This window comes from Carica papaya, chromosome 8, assembly GCF_054855325.1.
Source record: "Carica papaya isolate Zhongbai chromosome 8, ASM5485532v1, whole genome shotgun sequence".
Classification (NCBI taxonomy): Eukaryota; Viridiplantae; Streptophyta; class Magnoliopsida; order Brassicales; family Caricaceae; genus Carica; species Carica papaya.
In genome coordinates, this window is record NC_142316.1 from 8,370,253 (window position 1) to 8,397,854 (window position 27,602).

The 27,602-nt window shown below is 32.9% G+C and overlaps 1 protein-coding gene across 1 annotated transcript; it reads left to right on the plus strand.

Annotated features, from left to right (window-relative positions):
* The first annotated feature begins 10,558 nt into the window (after positions 1 to 10,558).
* LOC110820037 (cationic amino acid transporter 7, chloroplastic-like) lies at positions 10,559 to 14,466 on the plus strand. The gene is made up of 5 exons (XM_022049412.2): positions 10,559 to 11,074; positions 11,152 to 11,371; positions 11,470 to 11,818; positions 12,112 to 12,346; positions 13,636 to 14,466. Exons 1-5 carry the CDS (start codon positions 10,693 to 10,695, stop codon positions 14,193 to 14,195), a joined length of 1,746 nt encoding a protein of 581 aa, XP_021905104.1. The 5' UTR covers positions 10,559 to 10,692; the 3' UTR covers positions 14,196 to 14,466.
* The last annotated feature ends 13,136 nt before the right edge of the window (positions 14,467 to 27,602 follow it).

The following is a 27,602-nucleotide window of genomic DNA, read 5'->3' on the forward strand; positions in this document are numbered from 1 at the left end:
ACATAATACCTATCAAGCTTTTCGTAATTCAATCGTTACACAACATATTTTTCTCATTTACCAGCCCACTAGTATCCATGGGGATCCATAGGGGTCCCGCTACCCGTTAACCCTTAACACTTGAAATCCATTCTAGGGCCGTCCCCATACCCCGTCCGGTATGGGCGCCAAAACACATAAGATCTCCATACCCCGTCCGGTATGGGAGACCACAATCCCGGTAGGGTTCCCTACGGACCCGGTCCGTCCACCATCTCCCAGGATATCTAGTCAGGCTGACCACAGTATACAATTTCCATTTACATAATCTTTCATTCTCCTTTTCCCTCAGTTAGCATTATCAATCACATACAAACAAGCAAAACGATAATTTATGCCAAACAGACAACATACAACATCAATATCCCGGTCATTCAATCCATAATCAATAAAACAGTAAAATATGCACACGAAACTATGAAATAAAAACATCGAACCTCATGCTGCATTTAAAACTGTAAAACAGGCCAAATAATAGTTAACCGACAAACACACTAGACTCGGGCTCCATTAGCGACCTTAAGCAATTTCACACATTCGTTGATTCATGAAATACCGTTTTATCATTTATTGAACTTTAAAACCGTGATAGAAAATAGGGTGAGGTGTCCTTACACGTTTCGGGGTCCGAACACGGCTTCATAGTGCGCCTACAGGCTGTCCCTAATTTTTCCTAAATTTTTCTCGGGGAACTGAAACGCACTACTGGTACCTGGACGTGTTCCAAAAAATCCCAAATTAGGCCCAGGGCCCCTTTCGGCCAATATCGCAACTCCGGCGACGGCGCCGCCGCTTGCGGCGGCGGTTTGCCTTGGGTTGGCCGTTTTCGGCCACACTCGCATTGGTTCCTGCGATAAAACAACCCTACGGCCCTCGGGGGGCCGAAAATTTACGGAAAACCGAAGCTTACCGGCGGCGGTGCTCTCGGGTGCAGCGGCTCTCCAGTGAAGTTCGTGTTTTGGTGATTCAGCTCCGATCAACCTGTAGAGAAAAGAATGGTGATCACGGTGATATAAAAAATGCATTAAACGGAGACCGGGAAGGGCCTCATCGGAGGCAAAAACCGAGAAGGGGTGCGGCGGCGCCGCTGGCTTTCGGCCGTGTTTTTCGGCCGTTTGACCGGGATTTTGGCTCCGATTTGGCCACTGGGGAAATCAGCGTGGAAAAACGAGTCGGGGGTATGAAATTTACCTCGATCGGCGGTCGGAAATTCCTCCGGTGCGGCGGCGGGTGCCGGCGGTCGGCTTCTGGTTCGTCTTCTCCGGCGAGGGCAGGCGGCTAGGGTTTGGGGTCTGGTGTGGGGGTCTTATTTATACCCTTTTGTCTTTTGATCTCAGCCATCCATTTTGATTTAATCTGGGCCGTCCGTTTTTGATTTAATCTGGGCCGTCCGTGCGCGCGATTGATCTGGACCGTCCGATCGCGCGCACGCGGATCGCCAACGTGGCCCGTCCCCGGTCGACGTGGTTTTGCCACGTGGCAGGTCCTGGTTGGCCAGGCCTGCTGACTGGGTCTGCTGACGTGGTACGAGCGTTTTTTTTTTTTTTTTCCTTCTTCAATTTCCCCGGGCGCTACATTTTTTTTCTTATTAGAATAGCATTCATATTATATATGGAATACTTTGCTCTTAATAACATAATAATAGAGTATTCTTTGTTGAAAATATTATATATAATGACATTTTAAACTATAATTGTATTTTTTATAATAAAAATAGCAATATTTCAAAATAAGTTTTATTTTTAATTAAATGTTTGATAAAATAATGAACTATTTAATATATAAAATAATAGTATAGTTAATTATTATGTATACAAAGAGTTGGAAGAAAATAGGTGAGGGCAAAAATAAAATGAGTTGAGAGATTATACTATATATAGTAATAGTTTTTATGAAGATACTAAGGTAAATATATGGATATGTAAATTTGAAAATTTTAATTTTTTTTTAGGTTGAGATTGAAATAAAAAAAATTATGTGTTGCATTTGGAAAGGATGAATCGCTCCCGAATACGAGAATTTTATCTTGTACAGCTTAAATAAAAACATTCTAATATTAGTTGAAACAGATATATAATAAAAGATTCGAAATTTTTTAATTCTTTAATTTATTATTATTTAAAAAATAAAAATCTGAAATTACAGAACAATGTTGTTCCAACAAAAAAAATAATGAATGAATCAATTTTGTTCCTTAAATAATTAATTTTTCTTTTATTCTAAACTTTTTCTACCACAAAGATAAAGACTAGACTATTTTGTCATGTCTAATCATATAATTTTATGTATCATAAATGCTATATTATATTTTTCCAATAGTTGCATTTAATATGCACTACCTTGATAAAGTATATATACAATATCATTTTATTTTCTGTGCTACCTAATCACATATTTTTTTAAAAGTTTCTATATTTTACATAAATTATATACATATTTTAAAATTCATTAAAAATTATAAACTATTATGCATTTTGAAAAAATGGGTAAAAAATGTGTCTAACAAATGAGGATTATATAACTCATAATATATATTGTATGAATACTTCAATGGTTTTGTATTTGATGAAATTTTTATTTTGTAATAAAAGTAGTTAGGGCCTATCTAATTATTGAAGATTATTTTTAGTTTTAACATTCTAAATTCATATATATTTTCTAAATTGTAGCATTTATTTTTGTTGTTGTTGAAAATAAAAATAAGATTTGGAAGATAATAAAGTAATGTTTCTTATTTCAAACTCATGTCATATTTTCACTATTTTTTCAAATCTCATCTTCAACAACTATACGTGCCTTTTATATACAAATATATATATATGAACATAGATGGTAAAAACTTAACATAATTTTTTACAACTGAAAATGTCTAACATTTTCTTTTATGTAAAAATCTTCAATAATCAAGTCATGAAAAGGAAAATCGAAAGGAAGGGCAGAGTAAAGAGTGAAGAAAAGTGATTTGAAAACAAAAATAGCAAAAAGAATCTCTTTTATGATTCTAAAGTTACTGCATAACTATGTCCGTGCATAAGGTAGACATAATGAAATACAATTTTTCTCAATTAATAATTAAGTATATTATGCGTTTGAATTTTATATACTAATCTCATTAAAAATTATACATGCATATATGAATGTAAAAATACAAATCTAGAAATCCAACAATTATGTAATACATAAAATCTAATTATTCTATAGTTTAAGTGACGCAGAATTGAAGATCAACAATGTAATCTGAATCCATATATATAAAATTAGTATCAAATTTTCCTAGATATACTCTCTCTACTTAACCCACAATAGACCTAGGATTGGAACTAAAGTAATAAGAATAAATAAATTGATTAGAATGACATAAGTAAAATTTTGATAAGTTAAAATCAGTTCAAAAAAAGAGATTGATAAAAACGTTATAAGTTACCTTAATAAGTAGTTAACAATTTCTTATCAACAAAAGGTTGAAGGCACCTCACAAGTTAACAAGATAAAAAGTTTTATATTTTTATTGACTTCAAACTTGAATGATTTACAATTAATTCTTGAGGGTAATCTATAGTTGTAGGCCAAGAGAAATATAATGGAGACTAAATTTCCTAATAATTACAAGTGCTTGTGTAGGAAAGTAAATGAAAAATAATAAATTATATATAAACAAAACAAGAACTAATTAATAGAGATATAGTTGTCTATCTAAATTAAAGAAGATTTCTTACTAATTTTATTGAGATGTGACCATATGGAGATCCTTAAATTGAAGAAGATCAATTAAAAATCTATTAATTTAAGAAGATCTTCTGAGGATATCTTAACTTAAATAAAATATCTTAATTTTTTTAAAAAGTGAATTCGTCCATGATCTTGTGGATCCTTCTATGATTTTGTGAATATATCCATAATCTCTTCATATATTTAATATATTTCTTTTGGAAAGATATAATCATATTCATTTGGATTAATTCCTTGATTTGTTTTCATATTTGTTTATGTTTGAGAAGGATATAAGAAGGATAAAAATCTCTCTTGTGGGGGGAAAGAATCCCTCACAAGTGGGAAATGAATTTTCTTCTCTTTAGCCAAACGGTCTTGGTTCTCCTCTTTTATAGGCTTCCCCTTTAGCCCTAGTCTCTATTCTTCATGGATCTATCCTCTAACATAAAATTAAAAATCTTCATTAAATTTAGTAGCTTATGTTCGTGTGATACTCCATAGAAAGAGTCTAAATGCATCTTAAATTAGATTCATTATAAGCCTTTCTCCATATAGACTTTTCTTTTTTTGGATTGGATATTTTCTTTATCCCTTATGGATCAAACTGGGAGGATCTTTATTAAACTAATATTGTCGTGGCTTTCTTTAATCATGAGGCTTAATCGATGGCCTTTTAAGCTCATAATGCCATGAGCTTTCTTTGATCTTCCCATTAACCTGTGAGCTTCATTGTTTCCTCTAATGAAGTTGTGAACTTCTTTGTATTCCCCTATGAAGCCATGAACTTCCTTGTAAGCTCTCATGTGGTCGTGAACTATCTTGAGTTATGCCTTACTTTCTTTTAATGTGGTCATAACCCTTTAAGCTTATGTAGTCATGGTCTCATTTGTGATCGTGGGCTCTTCAAACTAAATAATCTCCCATGTGGCCTTTCATGTGATTTTGAGTTATCTGTCCATCATGGGATCTCAAGTAACTTAGTATGTCTTATCCCCCATTTGCACACACCATTAAGTTATATGCCTTAATACACTCTTTCAGGTTCTTTAAATTCCAAATATAATAGGTAAGCTACTAATTTTCCTAAATAAAAAATTTGAAAGATAAATCATATCTTGACTTAAACTTTATGTGGAAGCATACAAGAAGAGAAGTATTATTTGTCTTCTCTAAACTATGTTTTTATGTATGTGTTCAATCAAGTATCAGAAAACTTAATAGCATATTTTTCCTAAATTTCCATTTCTTATGGGTGAGCTCAATCTCATTTATATAACTTAAATTTTGTTTATTCTTTTAAGAAAGATGACTTAAACTAAGAATCTTTCTAATGTATTCAAGCTAATTATCTTCCATAATTTCATGAATCGTTCTTAAATTGTAAGTAAATGAAACTTAAAACTAAAAATACTAGCTAATGAAAGATTGAAGCTCCGCATTCAACAATGAGAAAAAGACTTTAGAAAAAAAAAATTAACAGCAAAACTCTTTTTATGAAGGAAGAAAACCACAATGAAACACCCTTTTTCATAGAGAAAAACTAAAAGGAGAAATTCATTTCTATAACTAAAAAATGCTAACTAATGAAAGCTTGAAGCTGTGCACTCAACAATAAGAGCTTGAAGCTTTATATGACATAGAGAAAAACTAAAAGGAGAAATTCATTTCTATAACTAAAAAATGCTAACTAATGAAAGCTTGAAGCTATGCACTCAACAATAAGAGCTTGAAGCTCTATATGACATGGAGAAAAATTTTAGAAAAATGAGAGAAAATCTATTTCGAGAAAACCTAATTGTAAAGCTTTGTTTATGGAGAAGAAAATGCCAATGGAAAATCCCTTTTCGTGAAGAAAAATTGAAGCAAAAAGGTAATTTTTAACATTAAAACACCCAAACTTAAAACAATTTCTTATAAAAAAAAGTACTTGCCTTTTGAAAAATCTCTCAATAATGCAAAAGTTTTTTCTTTTTACATTTTTCTTCTCACATCCTTGATTAAAGAAAATCTTTAAGGTAAAATAGGTTTTGACACCTCAAAATTCTTAAACTAAATAGATTCCATGGGGTATTTTTTATCCATTTAAAAAACTTTTTTCTACATCTCTTTAGCTCTTTGCCATACTATAATTTGTTTCACCCATAGTAAAAAAAATTAGATGCAAGGTGTTTTGGGATGTCATACATAGAGATAATTTTTTTCATATCTCACCTTAAGGTCTTTTTTTTTTTTAGTTATTCTGTTTCTTTTCCCTTGTTTCTCTTTTCCTAACTTGTTATCAAACTTTAATATATTTATAATTATGTTTATGTTCATTATTTAACATTTTATAAGCACTAGAATCGAGACAAAATTATATTATTGAAGTCAATCTAATCAAAGCGAGTAATTTAATTAATTATGTAACATCTTGCATTGAGGATAAGTTAAGGCATTAGAATCTAATCTTTTTCTAAATGTTTATTCCTATTATTCACAGATAAAAGGAGGAAACCTCCCTCTAGGATGGTTGATTATGCCTTTTAATACCAAAACCCTACATCATACCCTATGATGAAGTTTAACCTAAACTATTTTGATACTTTATTAAAACATTTTTTAATAGATGTTTTTGATTGAATTACTTGATAACTAATATTCCTATGATAAAATTAATTTCTTAATTAGTTTATCATGACTTTAACTTATTTAACTACTCTTTGATTAATTAATTTAGATTTTTACATGGTGTACACTTGATTAAAATCTTTATTCACATTAACCGTCTTATTAGTTAATATCTAAAATTCATCTCAAATTTATTTCTAACTTTTTTTTTTAATATCTCAAGGTATAGAGGAAATTTAATTTGGTTAGTATCCAATACATTAGGTTTAATTTAGTAAGTTTGCCAATCTTATTGATTTATAGAATAATTAAATATAGTTTATTTAATACTTACGTTGAATATATTAATTGAGTGACATCTAGAAACAGATCTTGACTCCTAGAAAATGATAAATTTGTTTCTCAAAAAGAGAACTTATCTATTAATAATTTGTAGCACCCGGAAAGGAGGAAAAAAAAAAAAAAAAAAAAAAAAAAGGGGGGGCCACGTCAGCAGCCACGTTGGCGATCCGCGTGGGTGCGATCCGACGGTCCAGATCAATCGCGCGATCGGACGGCCCAGATTCAATCGCACGGACGGCCCAGATTCAATCAAAAATGAACGGCCCAGATTAAAACGAAATGAACGGCTGTGATCAAAAGGCAAGGGGTTATAAATAGAACCCCCACACCAGACCACAAACCCTAGCCGCCCGCCGCTCGCCGGAGAAGACGAACCAGAGGCCGACCGCCGCCACCCGCCGCCGCACCGGGGAAATTTCCGACCGCCGATCGAGGTAAATTTTATACCCCCGACTCGTTTTTCTCCGCTGATTCCTCCTATGGCCAAATTGAGGCCGAAATACCGGCCAAACGGCCGGAATACGCGGCCGAAACCCAGCGACGCCGCCGCGCCCCTCTCGGTTTTTGCCTCCGACGAGGTCCTTCCCGGCCTCCGTTCGATGCAATTTTTATATCACCGTGATCACCATTCTTTTCTCTACAGGTTGACCGAAGCCGAATCACCAAAACACGAACCTCGCCGGAGAGCCGCCGTACCCGAGAGCGCCGCCGCCGGTAAGCTCCGCTTTTCCGTGATTTTTGGCCCCCCGAGGGCCCTAGGGTTGTTTTCTGACAAGGACCAATGCGAGTGTGGCCGAATTCGACCGAAAACAGCCAACCCGAGGCGACTCGCCGCCGCCAGCGGCGGCGCCGTCGCCGGAGCACGGCGGAGCCGCCGTGCCGGAGTTGCGATTTGGTCCGAAAGGGGCCCTGGGCCTAATTTGGATTTTTTTTGGAACACGTGCAGGTACTGTTAGTGTGTTTCAGTTCCCCGGGAAAAATTCAGGAAAAATTAGGGACGGCCTGCAGGCGCACTGTGAATCGTATTCGGATCCCGAAAACAAGTAAGGACCCCTCACCCTATTTCCTATCACGGTATTAAAGTTCAAAATGATAAAACGGTATTTCTTGAATTAACGCATGTGTGAAATTGCTTAAGGTTGCTAATGGAGCCCGAGTCTAGTGTGATTGATGATTTACTGTTATTTGGCCTGTTTTACAGCTTTGAATGCATTATGGGGTTTGATGTGTTCATTTTATAGTTTCGAGTGCATATATTACTGTTTTATTAATTATGGGTTGAATGACTGAAGAACTGATAATGTATGTTGTCTGTTCGGCATGAATTACGATTTGCTTGTTTAAATGTGAATTGATGATGCTTATTGAGGAAAAGGGAAATGAAACATTTTGTAGACTGATAATTGTATGATGGGGTCAGCCTGACTAGATATCCTGGGAGATGGTGGACGGACCGGGTCCGTAGGGAACCCTACCGGGATTGTGGTCTCACATGCCGGACGGGGTATGGAGATCTTATGGTTTTGGCACCCATATCGGACGGGGTATGGGGACGGCCCGTTTCACCCTCATACCGGACGGGGTATTGAGGTTTATGGTTTTGGCGCCCATACCGGACGGGGTATGGGGACGGCCCGTTTCACCCTCATACCGGACGGGGTATTGAGGTTCATGGTTTTGGCGCCCATACTGGACGGGGTATGGGGACGGCCCTGGAAACTGATTATGAATGTTAAAGGTTAACGGGTAGCGGAACCCCTATGGACCCCCACGGATACTAGTAGGCTGGTAAATGAGAAAAAGATATGTTGTACAATGATTGAATTACAAGAGGCGTGATAAGTGTTATGTTTTACAGCTTATATTATTCCATGATTATGATAATGTTATTATTTTTCTTATATTGTTTTCATAAATTCCACCGAAGTAAGTGGATGGTAAAGGTTTTCATGTTAATAAACGAGTTTATTGTAAATTATGCTCCATTGGTCTTTTTGTGTTTTTCTACCCACCTTTACCTCCGTGACGGTGAGATATCGTGATGTTCTTACTGGGCTAGTGTAGCTCACTCCTTATTTAACCATTTCAGATCAGGAAGACATGGTTCCCGAGCCCGTTCCGCAGGAGGACGACGAAGGGGATGCCTAGAGACTCTGTAGTCATACTCATAGTTTTATTTTCGAGTTTCTCTCTTAGTTAGTTTAATCTTTTATATTTTAAGTACGTTTTTGGTTTTTCGTGTAAGGGATGTTAACTGAAATTTTGATCTCGCTTCCGCATTTGATATATTTAAATACTCATTTCATTTTAATATTTCCGGGGCCGTTACATAATTTCTATACAAATATATATTTTTTTATGATATATCCTGAAATCTATGATTTAAAATATATCAAATCTTTTTGGTCAATCACTATCATTTATAGATAAATCCTAAGTGATTGGGAAGAACTCCTACAAATCACATGACACGTTGATTATATACATTCAGATTATTTTCTTATTCATATGATACCATTTCATTTATACTAAGATTAATAAATCTTTAACTATCACTTGCACGCTCTATAAAATATAGGTTACATTTAACAACTACTTCGGTTAAGGTACATAAAAACTATAACCTCTTAGCATAAATAAATCTTATATCGTGCATAAACTAATAATGGTGGAACAAACTCTAATATATAAATTTATACTATTATGACAGAGATTTTTTCTAAACATGTAGTAAAAATACCTTGCAAGAATATAAGATTGAGATAATATTATGGACTTATTTTTATAATGAGAAATTAGTCTAATTTTCATTTGTTTCACTACATTAATATTTATAAAGATAAAAAATATAGTTGAATGAGATAATGTATATTAATCAGTTAGGACAGAATGATGTTTATTCATATTGTTTTTTGCAATAAGGATATTTGTATGTTATATTTAAATTAGTACTTTTGTATCATCCAATAGAGATTCCTCAAATTCTTACAGACAGGAGTTCTTGCCATTGGCATAACGGGCCACCAACAAGAGGCCTGCATTATCCTTAACTAGTATTATTAAGAAATGACTCAATTTAACCAATCTATTAAAAGAAGTTTTCATGGAATCATTGAAAATTATGAATTATTGTTATCAGAAGATTGACTACAATTCTTTCTTAGCTAGTAAGTGAGAAAAATAACTTGAATGTTTAACGTAATTGATCAGATTGAAGGCATTTAAAGTGTCACAGAGGCAAGTGGTCAAAAGAGAATTTGCATTGCCGAACAAGGACTTGCATGATTGAATGGGTTAGGAGCGTCAAGCTAAGAAGATGAATTTTTCGTGTCAATATTCTATGTGCTATTTGACGATTTAAACGCATTATTTTTGAAGTTTCATAAAGATAAAGAAATTATATTTTAATATTTAAATAAGAACACAATTTTAGCTAATAAATTTTTGTAACAATAATTTTGAAAAAATATGTGTAAAGTTTTCATTAAAATCAGAGAATTTTTTGAAAAACAAGTTAAAGTTTTGACCATCAATTAGAACTTAAAAGTTAAGAAAAATAATCCAGTAGTTAAGATACTGAAGTCAAATCACAAAAATTGATCATCCAATCTAATCATTGTCTGTAAATTTATCTGTCATTTTAGATTTATGTTATTTTCAATAAAATAAAATAATATTAAAGTTGAGGCGGATATGGAGATGAACTGATGAAGTGGATTACGTGAGAGACGGAACAGAAGCTCTGATATACATATATATACATATATATAATAAAGGAACAAATAGAGTACTACCAGTAGCATGGTAAGTCAGTGGGTACTGATTTTACAGCCCACACCTCTTTTATCCATTTCCACTTCTTCCCCTATTTCTCCTTCTTCCTCTTTATTCACCTTTTCTGTAACTCTATATAAACACAAAATCCAACCCATCTCTACATATCTATCCTTCTCTCTGTACGTATACACTTTGCGAGAGAGAGAGGAAGAAATAATGGACACCCATGCTTCCTCTTTCTCCAATCTCCCTTCTTACTTACGAGCTCTCTCACATACACCTTCCCGTTTTGCTCGCCGTGCTGCCTCTGTTTCAACCTCTTACGAAGAAATGAGCCGGGTCCGTGCCCGCTCCGGCTCCGACATGCAACGCACTCTTCGCTGGTTCGACTTGGTCGGACTCGGCATCGGCGGTATGGTCGGCGCCGGTGTTTTCGTCACTACTGGTCAAGCCGCTCGGTTATACGCTGGTCCATCCGTCGTCGTTTCATACGCCATTGCCGGTCTCTGCGCCCTTCTCTCTGCCTTCTGCTACACTGAGTTCGCCGTTCACATGCCCGTCGCTGGCGGCGCCTTTAGTTATCTACGCGTCACCTTCGGTTCGTCCCATCCCCGTAATTTCATTGTTTCTTCTGACTTGTTTTTTTGTGCTGACTTTCTGGGTTTATCGTTTTAGGCGAGTTCGCGGCGTTTCTGACGGGAGCTAATCTGATAATGGATTATGTCATGTCGAACGCAGCGGTGGCTAGAGGCTTCACCGCTTACTTAGGTACCGCTATAGGCGTTTCAACTGCTAAATGGAGGATCACCGTCTCTGGTCTACCCAATGGGTTCAACGAAATTGATGTTATCGCCTTGCTCGTCGTTTTGGTTGTCACTCTCGTAATCTGTTACAGGTGATTTTAATCTTGTAATCGTGGCTGCATTTTTATTTTCGCCTTCTGAAATTTACTTTTTCTGGTTCTAATTTTAATGGGTTTCGCTATTTTTGCAGTACGAGAGAGAGCTCGGTGGTGAACATGATACTGACGGCATTGCACATTCTGTTCATAGTTTTTGTGATAGTGGTGGGTTTTTGGAGGGGTGATTGGAGAAATTTCACGCGGCCTTCAAACCCACAACACCCTTCTGGTTTTTTCCCCTACGGAGCTTCAGGTGTTTTTAATGGAGCAGCCATGGTGTACTTGAGCTACATCGGATACGACGCCGTTTCCACCATGGCTGAAGAAGTTCGTAACCCGGTTAAGGACATCCCTATCGGAGTCTCGGGCTCCGTTATCGTCGTCACCATCCTCTACTCCCTCATGGCCGCTTCCATGTCAAAGCTCCTTCCATATGATATGGTAAATTATTATTATTATTATTATTATTAATTAATTATTTTAATTTTTAATTTATTGCTTTAAATTGTTAATTTCTGGGATTTTCTTCGAGCCGTCTCTTTTTGTTTCGTTTCGTTTTCACGTGCGATCGCTTTCTTTAATGTAACGCGGCGTTGAAAAGACCAAAATACCCTTTCCTCCCCCATTTATTATTTGTTGTTTATAAAAAATAAATAAATAAAATTTTGGGTTGCGATAAGAATTGGAGAGGGTTTGGGTGGTGGACTGATGTGGTGTTGGTGAGGTGCACGCAGATCGATGCGGAGGCGCCGTTCTCGGCGGCGTTCAGGGGAGAATCAGACGGGTGGAAGTGGGTATCGAACGTGATAGGAGTGGGGGCAAGTTTCGGAATCCTGACGTCGCTGTTAGTGTCGATGCTGGGGCAGGCTCGTTACATGTGCGTGATCGGACGGTCGAAAATGGTCCCCGCATGGTTCGCTAGGGTCCACCCGACCACATCTACGCCCGTCAACGCCTCCGCTTTTCTTGGTACGGTTTTTGCACACTCATTTGTTTTTATGTTGTTTGTCATTTAATAAATAACTTATAATTTACTCGTATTTATTTTGTGTTAATTTAAATTTATTTTTAACTGATATCGATGAGGTATTAATTAATTAATTAATTTAATTGTGTCTGTCTCTGTGGGTCTTTTGATTTCGTGTCTGTTCTTTCTACTTGGGACGTTTCGGATGGACCCACTTGAACCGTTTCGGTTTTTGCCTTTTTAGGTTTCGGTCCTTTCTTTTTCTTTTATTATTATTTTTTAATTGTTCATGTTTTTTTTTTTTGTAGTTTATAAATTAAAAATAATTTCTCATGTTTAGATTACGCAATTGGCGTGCAATGAATGCCAGAGATTTAAAAAAGTGAGAATTTTTAAAGAGGGCTTGAGAATATTTTGTTAGGATAGTAGTATTTTGGATTTTGAATATATCCCACCAGTTTATATTATATACATGGTTGTAAAATCTAATCTCACTTCTTGATTCTATTTGCAATTCCCAATTTAAAAAATTATTACTTTAATTTGAAGTTCAAAGATTGAGTTTTGAGAATTATTAAAGATGGAGTATTTGAATTTTTTTAAGAAACTTGAGTTTGGCTTTTAGCAAATAAGTAAGGCATGTGAGTAAAAAAGAAGCATCATGGGGTGTCCATGAAGGAAGTAGAATAAGGCAAAACTGACTATCAATATGGATTGCTAATTTCAGCATCTTGGTGTTTTTTCTTCTCCTTCATTAATGCTTATGTTGAAATATGGTTAGAATATATATTTCTGGTTTTGGGTGGTGTATATTTGTCCAACCCAGCCTTTACTTATGCAAAGGTAACTGCCTTGACTAGAAACCATTCATTGAAAATATCATCTGACCATGAAGTCAGCCTTTGAATTGGATGAATCTTTGGGTTGATGGACGGTTCGGGTGAGGAATCTCATCGATCCAACTCTCTGTAGTGTTATTCTCAACCTGTACAAGTTATTGGAATCTCTGGATCAATCAAAATCTTCTTAGATATTTCTTCAATCTCATATGTGTGCATATTGTAAGGACACCTATGCAATTGCTTTGACATCTCATCGTCTTAATCTTTTCGTGATCTATTTATGCTTTAGAAGATGGGAAAAAAGAAAAGAAAAAAAAAAAAAACAACAAAAAAAAAAAGAAAAGAAAAGGTTGCAAAAGTGAGATCCACTCATACTCATTACAGCATATAGACATTTGGATGTGTTATAGGATGAGATTTTCTCATATATATGTCCTATCCTTTTCCAGGAATCTTCACAGCCGCAATTGCCCTCTTCACTGATCTAAAAGTCCTCATCAACCTGGTATCTATTGGCACATTATTTGTCTTTTACATGGTGGCAAATGCTGTAATCTATAGGCGGTATGTGGTGGTGGGGACATCAAAGCCATGGCCTACCTTATCCTTCCTTTGCTTATTCACCATCACTTCCATAATATTCACCCTCATATGGCAATTTGTGCCGCCCACAGAGCCGAAAGGCTGGATGCTGGGTGCCTGTGCTCTTGTGGCCATCGCAAATCTGCAGATTTTCCATTGCGTGGTTCCTCAAGCCCGAAAACCCGAGTTTTGGGGTGTGCCGATGATGCCTTGGGTGCCTTGCATTTCCATCTTCTTGAACATATTTCTTTTGGGTTCCCTTGATGGACCATCTTACGTGAGGTTTGGCTTCTTTTCTGCTTTGGCTGTTCTTGTTTACGTTTTGTACAGTGTTCATGCTAGCTTTGATGCTCAAGAAGAGGGTCAAAAGAATGGAGAAATTCTCAAGGAATCAGCAGAAAGTGAAGACCCAACCATCAAAGTGTAAGAAAAAAAGAAGAGGAAAATTACACTTTTCCTTTTTCTTCAACTTGTTTTGTAATGACTTCTCACTTTTGTCTTTTCTTTGTTTTTTGGTCGATGGGTATTGGTGAAGTGGAGGTTAAAAATGGAAGAAAAGATAATGGAATAGAATAGAGTGGAATTTTGGAGAAGTGGGTGTATAGAATTTAGTGTGCTTGACAATAGGCTTTTTAGGATTTGTGATCTGTTTTTGTATATTAATTAATTAATTAAATCAACCATTTTTAGAGTTGGAAGTTTGACTTCAATCTCAAAGCAAAGAAAAAGAAAGCATATTTCATAAAGGAAGACAACATTCTGTATTTTGCTTTCTGCAGGTATCTCTATTCTCCAATTATATGCATTTTTAATTTTGCTCAATCCCACTTGCTTCATATTTAATTTTGTATTATGTTGAAGATAAGACTCTGAAATGAAATCTCAAACAAGATATGGGGAATCAATCAGGAGTAATGAGTATATTAAGGAAGAAGAATATTGATATGCATTTTTGAAACCTACTGCTGATGATTCCCTTGGGATGTTAGATTTATTATTATTATTATGTTCAAAAAACTAATAAAAGTTTAGAGAATACAGATTTTGGGTATCACTTATATGTTCTTTTAATTCCCATTAACTAACCATTTACTTTTTGCTTCAACTGAATTTTGGCTGTACAAATCCTAAAGTGGCACTACTAATCACCGAAAGTATAAGCATTTTTTTGGTTTCAAAAAGTTTCCTTCTTTTTTTATTTTGGGAAAATGAAAGATTAGTAAAATGATAAATTATGATTTTGGTCACTCAATTATACCTTACATTACAATTTGATCCTTTCTTAAACTTGTAGGAGTGTTGGGGGATGGTATGTATACCCTGTTCCCTTTACATTGAGTTACTGCCATTTCTGATGATATAGATAAAAGCATTTATTGTGTAAGTATGCATAACACAACATTATCAAATAATAATAATAAAATAAAAACTAATATAATTCACCTGGTACAAAGTTAATATTTTAACCATAAAATTCATCCGGGATTATTGTAATGAAATTAGAATAAATATTATATTTTAGAATTTATTTTTTTATAAAAAAACACAGCTCTAGAACCTCCAAATGCCCCCCCCCCTGGTCATAGTATATAGTTAAAGAATAGACAGTACGAGGGTGGGGGGGGGGAAGTAATAATTAATGGATACGTATATGTACCAAAATAAAGGTGTAAGGAAGAGGGGTCCTTCCTTTTAGTCTCCTCCTTTCAAAATTATACAATACAATGACCCCCCTCCTCTATCTGTCCTTCAAAATTTCCCTAACCCCTTATCTCATCATAATTGGCCCAGGCCCCTACCAAAATAACCCATCTGTCACCCTAAAATACCAACCACAAGATCTTGTAAGCAAGATGTGAGCCCCATAAATGATGAAAATAAATAACGAATATAAACATAATTATCTTAAAATCATGTCTTTATATTTTTCTATTGAAATTTGATTATTATAAATTTTTTTTTTTTAAAAAAAAAAAAAATCTTAAATGGAGAAAATATACGACAATGAATTAACTAAATAAAAATTGTGTTAGTATAATGAATTTAATAAAATTAAAAGCATTGAATAAGATTGTATTATTGGATATATTCAAATTCCAGCACTGAACATGAAGAGAAATTAGGAGTTGATGGGATGATGATTAAATGTTTGAATAATTAGGATAAGAGAAAATCTGAAACTTGGAAAGAAACACACAAAAGGAGGCATACCTTATCTAGCTTTTTTAAGTAAAGATTTTCTTGTAAAAATAAACTACAAAAAAAAAAAAAAAAAAAAAAAAAGAACAGGGAGAATGGGACATGCAAACTCGACTCTTTTTTTTTGAGTAGTCTATTTTTCTTCTTGTTTGTTTTCTTATTCACAAAAGTTTTTGTCTTAATCGTAAGATCTATTCGGATCCCGGACCCCTACTACAGACGTGTTATTACTACTTTTTCTTTTAATATTTAAAATATGGTTGTAATAAGAAAAAAAAAAAAATTTAGATTGAAGATTTTCTGAGCACGAAATTTTTAATTTAAATTACGTTATGTCTCACTTGTTATTTGAATGATCAAATAATATTACATTTTAAGTTAAATCGATTAGAGATAACAATGATTATCGTAGCATTCAATTAATTTTTTTATTCGTATGTGGATATACAATAATTAATTATCAAAAAACTGATTATGTATTTATATATTATATCGATGAGCAATGTATTTATTGTGATATTGTTTATTTTTATTTATTCAATAATGAAATTTATTGCTAAAAAAAATAAATTATAGTGTTTTAAACTGTACAAGTCATTATCATACGATATTATATATTCCAATGGAATAATTTCTACTTTTGAATATATTAGATCATCGATTGATTTTATTTTTAGATTCTTTATTTTGTCTTAATTTAGATCACATATCAATCTAGGTATTTGAAATTTGAATTAAAGAAATAATTGAAATATTTTAAATAAGTCTCATTCATCGTATAAATTATTTCATATTGAATATGTACAAATGGAGTAGAAAAATGTCTTCTCATCATCTTCAAGGGCAACTCTTTATTAAAAAAAAAAAATTTATAAATTTTATTTTAGTTTGTTTTAGAGTCGATATTGTAATTCCAATATTATTCCTACATCCCTAATAAGTTGGTACAATTTTTGCAAAAATTTCTCATACACTATGGGAGGATTATTATTTAATCCTTCTGTAATGAATGAATTTGTCTTCTGAAAGATGGACATTTTTTACATACATATATCTTTTGGTTATAAAATAAGTCATACCCTCTTATTTCTTTGAATCACTCTTTAAATGCAAATTTGTTAGACTCAATTCCTAATCTTTTAGGATATAAATGCATTATATAAATCTTTCAAGTGCAATAGAACATGGGGCTACCCATCCACATCTCATGAGTAATCTAATTTCAGATTTTGAAATAAATACATGGTAGTGTTAAGGGAATCATGGATCATAACATGTCCAAAAAGTTCGATTCCTTCTCTCAGTTATAATAATCAATTGACATATACATGGAGAATTTTATTAAAATATAACCTCTTTTTTTTTTATAACATCTAAAAACTCATTTCTTAAATATTCTACATTATAATCTAAATGAAATATCTTAACACTTTTATTTCATTGTTTTTTTCTTTACTTATATTAAAAAGTGATTGGATTTCTTAAATGCTTCAGATTTATACTTGATAAGTATAAATATATATATCAAAACAAAGAGAATGCGTATATAAATGTTATGTAATAAGAGTATTCATCTTTATCTTTTATAGAACTTAGTCCTTAAAATCTATATGGACAAAATCTAATACTTTAATTGCCCTTTTACATTTACAGGTGAAAGAAGTCCTAGTCATTTTTTTTTTCAACAAGCAACGATTTACAACTTTCACATGAATTCAAGTCATGAGATTGCATCAATTTAGTTTTTAGTCACTTTTCATTATTATCTTATTTATATAACCTAGTATACAGTGTTAAAGGTAGCTGAGGTTGGGTGGAGATGGATGACTCCATGAATTGAAAACACCTTGATCATGAACTCACTATATTAAGCAATTCAAGAACTTAATTACCTAAATTCCACTATTCTTATTGGAATCACAATTAATGTATTGAAGGTTTATCCTAGTAACTGGAAAATAAAAAGAATAAGGAAAGACACAACAACTTACCCGATTAGTTGATCCCGATTGCCTAACTCAACAAAGCAGTATGAGGTTTTCCAACTTGAAAACACCTAAAAAATACTTAAAAATTAGTAGAGCTAATTTCAAAAAAAGCAAATCAAAGCTTTCACTTACATAATTCTAATTGAATACAAATACTAATATTTGATCAACTTCTAGCTAGATAATAATTTATCCTAATCATAAGATTAAAATACATTAAAAATAATTATTAGAATAACAGCATATTTTAATTCTAAGATTAAAATAATAGGTAATTAGTCATACGGATAAAATCTAACATTAAATTATTTACTAAATAGTAATAAAATAATTCTATAGAAATTTCCTTAATTTTCCATGTGTTGTATTTTATCAAGTTGATGTCTATTTGCTGCAAGAGTCTTGAATAAATCAACATCAAAATCATATGCAAAAACCCAAGGGAAAAGACTCCTTGCAAGTTGCCAACTCTTCCTGCTCGCATGGAGGGAATTCTCGCACACCTCTCTGTGTGGGAGAGAAATCTCGTGGGTGTGTCTGGTCTTATGAGCAACGTGGCTTTTGCACACACTTCCTGCATACAGATCTCTTACGCATTGTCCTACATATACAAGTTGGGATTTTTGCACAAGTTGGCGGGCATGTCCTATGCATGGGTTGGTGGCCCACCCATGCATGTGCAGGCTTATACATGCACGCAAGGCTTGCTGTCTACGCATATCCTTCGAGCCTAAGGCCTTCTTGGCCAAAAGGCTTGATACCTTCTTCTTTTTCTTAGGCCTTCTTTAGCTCCCATGACCAACTCCCCTTAATGCCCAATTGGACTGGCCTTATTGGAGGCCTATTAGATCGACCTTGTTGGATTGAAGTAAGAAACCACTTCACTGGATCCAAACTTCTTCGGATCGGGTCTTCTCCCCTATGTGGGCTTGGACTTGCCTCTCGGTGATAGATGTTCTTCTTATGCTGCTGCATTTTTTAGGTTTTGGGCCACACGTACACGTTGCGCGGGCTACCACGAAGGGTTGCACATGGTATGCTGGGTTGATCCGCGTGCGTAACATGAGCACCATTTTGCGGCTTGGTGTCAATCTTACGGGTGCCTTGTTCTTCGCAAGTGTCACCTTCTGAAAGCATTTTGAGCCTTTCTGATATCACATAAGTAGCTTTAGTTTGCACTATGTTTTTTCTTTTTTATGCTTAATGATAAAATTGGTGACTTTAGAGTCAAAGTACAAAAAGCATTCATAACAAGACTAGCTACATAATAAATACTACAACCGTTACTAAAAAAAATCAATAATGTTTCGTATCTTTTGTTGAAACAAAAACCAAGTTCCTTATACGGAAATATAAATAAATTATACTATTACAATGTTAAAGATTTGCCGTAAGGTAACTTGAAATCTATGGATCCTAAATTAAAATTGAAATATTGCTCAATAATTTTACATGTTATCTTTCTTTAAGCTTTGCCTAATTTTTAATATCTACAAGTCAATATGAATGTATGAAAATACAATTAATATAAATCTAATATCAAGGATGAATTCTCAAATAAAAACTTAATTCTATCATAAATACACCCCGATCATATTCTTATTGGTGAACTCTTGGTCCATATTTGCCATATTAAAAGCACTTTGTTTTTTCTTTTAACTATTCCTTTTCTTGAACCTACTAGTATGGTCATTCTTCTTATCTTTTTTCTTTCCACTTGTTCGGCTCCTAGACTTGGCAAAACATTAGTACATTAGCATAATATGAATTTTCCCGTCCTTTATAATGCTCTCAAAATCTTTAACATGTTTAAAAACAAGGTCATCTCGAGGTTGAGATCCATTATATGATAAGTGATAACAAACTAGAGAACAAAGGAGGAAACTAATGCAAAATCAATATATTATCCACATTTTTATTCATTTTGAGATTATATGAATACAAGAGCTCAATTGGTTCATCATCTGCATCACATGGAGTTCTAAAGATAATATAGAAGATGTAATAAAATTTCTTCCAAGAAGTCCATGCTCTATGTTATACAAGCTAATTACTAAGGTGTTGGTAATTGTCTCCCTATTTTTTAATGAAATTATAGGCCTTAAATGGTCCAAATCTTTTCTAAGATAGGGTATTTTGCAATATAGTACTAACACAAGAAGTGTTGCATGTTATAGAGAAATGAAGATGAGAAAAAGGAATAATACTTTTTTTATTTAGATTTGCTTTTAGATCTAGATTTAGAAAAAAAAAAACATACAATAAAAATTGAATGAGGTTTCTTAAAGGTTGTGGTTGTAACAGTCCGATTTTTAATATTGGTAGATATAGACGCTCGCACATCATTTCTAATTAGTTGAACCAATAAATATTACATATGCAGTGGTACTACATATTAATACATATCTCTTGTAATATTATAATAATTACAAGCCAAAAGTACATGAGACATCAGAATTAATTACAATTTTAGAATGAAACCTAACATGGTTTTCTTCATTATTCCCTATCGATCCCGTGGCTTGTGGATTATGAGCCCAGAAGCGAAAATGTCTCATTCCCTATCTCTTATTGATCTTGAACTTGTTTATAATCTTTTTTGATATGAAATAAAGTATGAATTGGGATAAGCTTCACAAGCTCAATAAGAAAGATGATTCTATAATGGAGACTTACATACACATATTCACACATAATATGTAAAATATAATAATATTTTATAATTAAAAAAATATCAAGTAAAACAACATAAATAAAACACACAGTAAAACAATCAACACGCAAAAAAGTTATTTTAATCTTCTCAATTTTACTCTAACTCTTATTCCTACTTCGGATCACGTTTTTCTTTTTATACAAATATGTTTCTAATCTCTTCATTTTCTTTTTCTCCATTCACGTTTACTATTAATTTTATTTTCTCATTTATAAACTTTTCTCTTACATAAGTCCTATGTATACAAAATTTGCTTACACATACATATGAATTCACATCTTTCTTAAAATGAATTTTCTTATATACACCTATCTCTCAAATCAAATTCAATTCAGATTACTTACACATACATATCTCTCCATTCAAATTCTATTTTAATTACCTATACACACATCTATCCCTCCACTTTCAGATTTCTTATACATACATATCACTCAACTTGGATTTTACATTTTTACATTATTTAGTCTTTTAAAGCTTCTTTAAGGTTTCCATCGCGCGATGCATTTATATTGTTATCAAGGATAGGTAAAGATCCCCCCATCGCATGGATAGTACGCATATATCGCACACATTGACCACAATAGTGCATTCACTATGTGACTCGAACACTCACATATACCTATCTATATTTGGATTATGTTTCATATCTTTGTCCATATGCAGGTTCACAACATTACAAGTTGAATTTCAACCATACATGCACCATCTCCTCCTTAATTCACAACTAAATGAATTAAGTATTTTATCAACACTTTTGAATTCTCTTTAAAGTTTACTTTCTAGATCTTTTGAAATATTCAATTTCTTATTTTATAACTTAAATTATGCCTTAAGCACCTAATTTCCACATACAATCAAACACACATACATACACAATTACACACACACACACACACACACACAGAGATTACACATTCAGATGCATAACAACATATGTACGCATGTATAAATACACACACACACACACTATAATATAGACATGTACCCTCACTATATACCTACCTGCTACATACACACATATGAAGATTGATTATACATACTAATTATATTTATATGTGCACAAATATATCCCTGTTCACATGCTACACACGCCTGTATATACTCACATATACAATAAATACACATATATAATCTATACAAACACACACATACACCATATGCATTTACTTGCACCAAAACATGCACACACATAATTTATACAAATATATTTCCATGCACTATTTATAAATTATACACATAATATGTCTTCGTATAGAAATTTACCCAATCTTACCTATAGTCTAATAAAAAAATGTTAGAATCCCCACTAGGTTCGGCTTATAGTCTTTTCTAAATCCCAATTATCGCTCGAATGTTTTCCTTATTCACAAATAAAGTATATGCGTTATTAAATGACGAATAATTTCGAAAATGACACAAAATGAAAGGAAAATTCATTTTACCTTAGGCACACGATTCCCAATCGTCAAAGTCCTCATGCACCACCACACGTGTGTCACTAGAGTCACTATGCACCACCAACACGCACCATCACTGGAATAAGCACATGTCGTTGCATACACCACTGCTAGAGTTGCTACGCGCCACTACATGGCCACCATGTATCCACTACGCTTCTGCAGGAACTCACTACAGACATCAATGAGCTCAGATCTGAAACGGATCTCGTGCACTATCACCAACAATCGCATGGATCTACTTGTCGTGCATCAAGCAACTACCTCCTTGCTATGCGTTCTTTTCTTTTTCTCGACTTCTGGTCATACATCGCACACTACATGCGGCACGATCTTTCTTTAACTTCAGTTGTGCACGGATCCATTTGTAATCACCTTCTTCCCTTTCGTGTATCGTTTTACTTCTCTAAGTGGCCAACCACATGCAGTCTTCTCCTTATTATTATTATTATTATTATTATTATTATTCTCTTTCTTATTCTTCCGTCGCCTGACTCTCTGATCATCTTTCTCTCTCTTCCCTCACCACATTTATCTCTCTATTTTTTCCTTTGCGTGGTCATCAGCCATACGAAACGACAACCTCCCTTTTTCTCTCATGCCCATTGTCGCCTCTTTTTCTCTTCTTCCTTGTGCAGTCGATACTCCTCCCCTCTCTCCCTCTCTTAGCCTCGACACTGCTGGGGCTCCCCTTCTGTATAAGGAAACCCTATTAAGGTTTTCTTAAGTACTTCCATTCGTAGTTTTCTTATCTTTTTTCAGATTATTTGGGCTATTCATCACACCTCTTAATCTAAACTGTTGAATCTCTACACTTTTTAACTGTCTCATCGGATAGATTTCACTCATTCATCCGCACCCACATGAGTGATCTGCGTGACCAAGATGGCCTCATTCGATTGGGCAACTTTGACACCTCACCTGCTGAGGTGTCATAATTTACTGAAATTCTACTTAAGCCTTATTTTTTAATATTTTATTTATTTTAGTCTTTTTTAATTACAAATGGCCCCCAATTTTTTAATTTTTCTTCATTTGGGTCCCTAAACTCTTAATGTATAATTTTTTTCTATGTTTAATTTAACTTATAAATTTGTTTTCGAATATATTAAATTCGTTGGTGTTACAACTCTTAAGGAGTTTAACTTTCATATGGATCTTTGGCTTTAGTTAGTTATTATGTACAATCAGTCATCAATTTAATATTGTGGAATTGAGATATTGGTAATGAATTTAAGCCTACTCCAAGATTCACACAAAGAGACCCTATACCTCATCTTTTTGTCCTCTAGATAGAAAAATGTCTAGCTAGTATATTGGTGATAATATGAAGGTGGAAGCTCTTCAACTCAACTATAAAATACTATATTATTGCATTTAGTTTCGATAGATGATACTCTCTTGTTTGCACAAGTGAAGGTGGAATAAATAAAGGTGCGTAGGGATGAGATTTTTTTTTAATTTCTCGTAAGTGAGTAAATTCATATAAACTAAATATTTTCTTTTTTAGGAACACTAGTATATCAAAGAGAAAATTTTGAGAGATCATAGCTTTTTTTTTCTAGACTACTATTTTAGAGCCATGATCAAACTTAAAAGGTTAAGGATGGATTAGATTAGTCCTAATGTATATTAGAGAGTTTGGAGACAAAGTTCTTAAATTTAGTAGGTATAATAATTATGAGAAAATATATCATGGAGGTTATTCCTATGTACACTATGTAAATTATGTTATTTCTTTAGAGAGCTTGTAGCTTTATAAACTAAACGTGGAATAGATTTTGTATCATAAACGATAACTAAGAAGGAACTTGCATCTAGTAAGTTGGTAGACATTTGAGGATTGAAAGAGATGTCAATTTGGGTTGTGTTTTACAGGCTCAGAAAATTATGTCATGATGGTGATATTTGGTTAAAGTTTTGGTAAAAGAAAAAAGAACGAAGTACTTGGAGGGAGTGTTGTAAGTAATGTATTGCAGTGGATCTAACTTCAAGTATGTAGTGGCTCTTGCTCCGAGCTCAACATCATGGAAAAGCATAACCAAAATAAAAGTTATCGTAGATAAAGGAGTATGTGGGAGATTGGGTAGCAAAAGTGAATTTTTTTTGTTTGATAAATGTCTTGTGTTGATATTTTGGAGCAAGAATGGAATTTGAAAATTAATAATTTTGTTAGAGAAGAAGATACATGAGATCTCTTTCTAATTTGATTTATCCTACTTAATCATATGTGGTAGGATATTGTTACAGTCAATGTATCTCCATGTAGGCAGCAAGAAGCATATCATTCTATATTAGGCTCGAATATATAATTAGAATTTTAAAATAAATATGCTTACCATATGGTTTAAAATTGAATTAAACATCACGTATAGTGGAACTACATCTAGAGATTGGAATGTCTTAATAAGATTAAGTATACAAATGTTCTTAAATTTTTTGGTTCCTAATATTGCTTAACTTTTAATATCTTTAAGATTTGTTTTAAATTTTGCTCGTATGAAGAGGTGTTTTTTTTTTTTTTTTTTCTTTTAACTATTTGAGTTTGATACTTAAAAAGATAATTTTTTTTTTTTTTTTTTTTTTAATCTTTTTAAAGAAAGGTGAAAACTAGTTCAAAAAAAATTATTACCTCTAAAAAAAATTCCTCCACTAGATTTCCTAAAAAAAAAAAAAAAAGAAATTCTCTATTGGATAGCTATCAGTCCAATATATATATTTTAATGTAAAAGAAGAAAAAAGGTGTTGAATGAGAGAAGCTGTGAAATTGATATGGTCCAAAAGCATCTTAATTAGTAAAAAGTACAGGGGTGGTTGATACCCAACAAGTGGAGGTGGCAATATCAATAATTGGTGATTTCTTCATCCACTAGTAATTTGGATTCTATATGTGTCAAAAATTATATAGAGATAGGAAGCATAAGCATTTAAAATGATGATGATGATGATCACCGCATAAATGTTTTCAACATTTAATGGAACCTTTTATGTCTTGTCTTCCTCCTTCCTTATCTCTTTCTTCAATCCATCTCAATCTCTATGACCAAAACTTTCCAACTACATATATATATATATATATATATGTATGCATACATTAATTGACTGATACTGTTACTTGCATCTTCCCCATCGCATTCATATTAAAGTTCAAAACTTCTGTTGAAAACTAAAGGTGATGGTGAGGTAAATAAATAAATTTTTCATATACGATTGTTGGATGGAGACGTATGAATAAAAAAGGTAAAGAATATTTTTCTAATTTCATAATTTTAAAGAACTTTTGATTAGAATATAAATTCATTTGATATTAAATATTAATTAATTTTAATGAAAACTTTCCGATAAAAAATTATCAGTCAATTGCTACTTCCTAATCGGTTAATTGTCTTTGAATATAGTTAAAAAAAAAAAAAAGTTACAAATGTTAAAGAGGGTATGCATAACTCAATGCATCTATAGTGAATTCTTTAGCCTTTAGGGAAAAATATTTTAGTTGATAATTTGTTATATGGATAGATTCGGTTGTTTGAAATATCCGAGTAAGAGTCTCAAGTCTTCGATAACTTGAATGTTTGTCTTAAGACAGTTGGTTGGTTGGGTTTGATCACTACAAAATTTACTTAGATGACTTGGGATGAAATTTTTTTAAAAAATAATAATTTTTTAAATAAATTTTTTTCGCGATACAAAATAGGTTAATATTGGTACTAATGGATGAGTAAACTTAAGATCACTGAAACTTGTTGCAAAACTCCATGTTTGAACTAATTTTTAATTCACTTATGAATTTTAAAAGTATAACTTCACATTTCTTCTTAAGAGACTACAATTTTATAATCTAAAAAATCCTAATAACTTGATAACTGTTAAAAAGAGAAACAGTGAAACTAAAGAAAAATATTTTAAGAAAACATTAGATTAACTTGTTAATTAGGTTATCCAAAATGTAAGAAGAAAAAAGATGAGTTTTAAGCCTACCCTTAAGCTTAAATTTATCCAGTATTTCGACAATCATGATATCCTTAAGGTATGAGTCTTAAAGAGAATGAAACGGTCATGTACACTGACCGATTGATTATAAAAAAGTAATCTCCACTTGAATAAAAGTTGAGATTCATTGAAATTAATTGATCTTAATTAATTTAAAGAGTCCCGACGAAAGAGTTTAAAAACTAGATTAGATTGAGGATGGTGTTAAGCACCCAAGCATCATACTTGGCCAAAACTAGAGACATACAACTGCATTATACAAGGACATGCATATATATATATATACATATAATTTATAGCAATTATCATGCATTGAAGTAAGTATACCCTATATAAATTCTACAAATCTTCTTATTTTAACTTTAAAATCTAACAATACAAATTATAAAATTGAAAAGGTAACATAAATTTATTATGAAAAATATACATAAAAATATACCACGTATATCCTCTATTCAACTTTTTATCTTGCTAATGTAATTATTGACTTATGAGATTTTAACTACAAAATGGTTTAATCATAAGATATCTTTTGTAATATGGTAAATTTTAATTTTATAAATTAATTTATCAAAATCTATTATGAGAATCACTAATTATAATATAAGATATTTACAAATTTACAAAGGTTTACAATATTATGAAAGAAGATTAATGGACAGAATATTTTTTTTTTAAATTTTTATCCAAGAAAAAATTCTTTAAGAATATATATATAAAATTAAATTTTAATTAGCAATATTTTTTTTGAAGTATCTTCACAATAATAAGAAAAAATTGTAAATCATGATGACTACTTATCTTATACAAATCACTAAAACACATTAGGACGTATAGATTCTACTCTCACTAAAACTTTAAGAAGAAAAAAAAAAGAATGATCGTAATATATGTAATATTCTCATTGTGGGATTTATTACTTGAAATTATATCTACTAATTTTCTGAGTTTAAAGAAAAAAAAAAAAAAAAGAAAAAAACAGAACGACGTCGGAGTCAAAAAGATACCTGGGCGCCACACCTGTCTCCTGAATTCAGTGAAAACAACCATGAAAAGTACATCAACCTAATTTCTTTATTTATTTTTGAGAAATAAGAAAACAATGAATGAACGAATGAAGAAGATGTATGATATGATATATGAGTTTTTGGATACATGTGTTAATTTTGGCGCTTTCTTTCATGGCTTCAGTTAGGATATGGTTGTTATCATATGAATGAAAACACGTCTTGTCTCCAATCCAAAACAACACTTAAATGAAAATATATACATATATATATATATATATACACACACATATATCTATTTGCAGAGCATGGTTGGGCTTGTCATGTAATTGTCACAGTCCTCCCGCAGGCTCCACCCTTCCATTAATGCCTCTTATGGTCTACATACATATATCTATAGATACCTACTTGCCTATATATACGTCTATATGTACATTCTTCCTACTTTCTTTCACTTCTTTGCCTGCCCCCCTT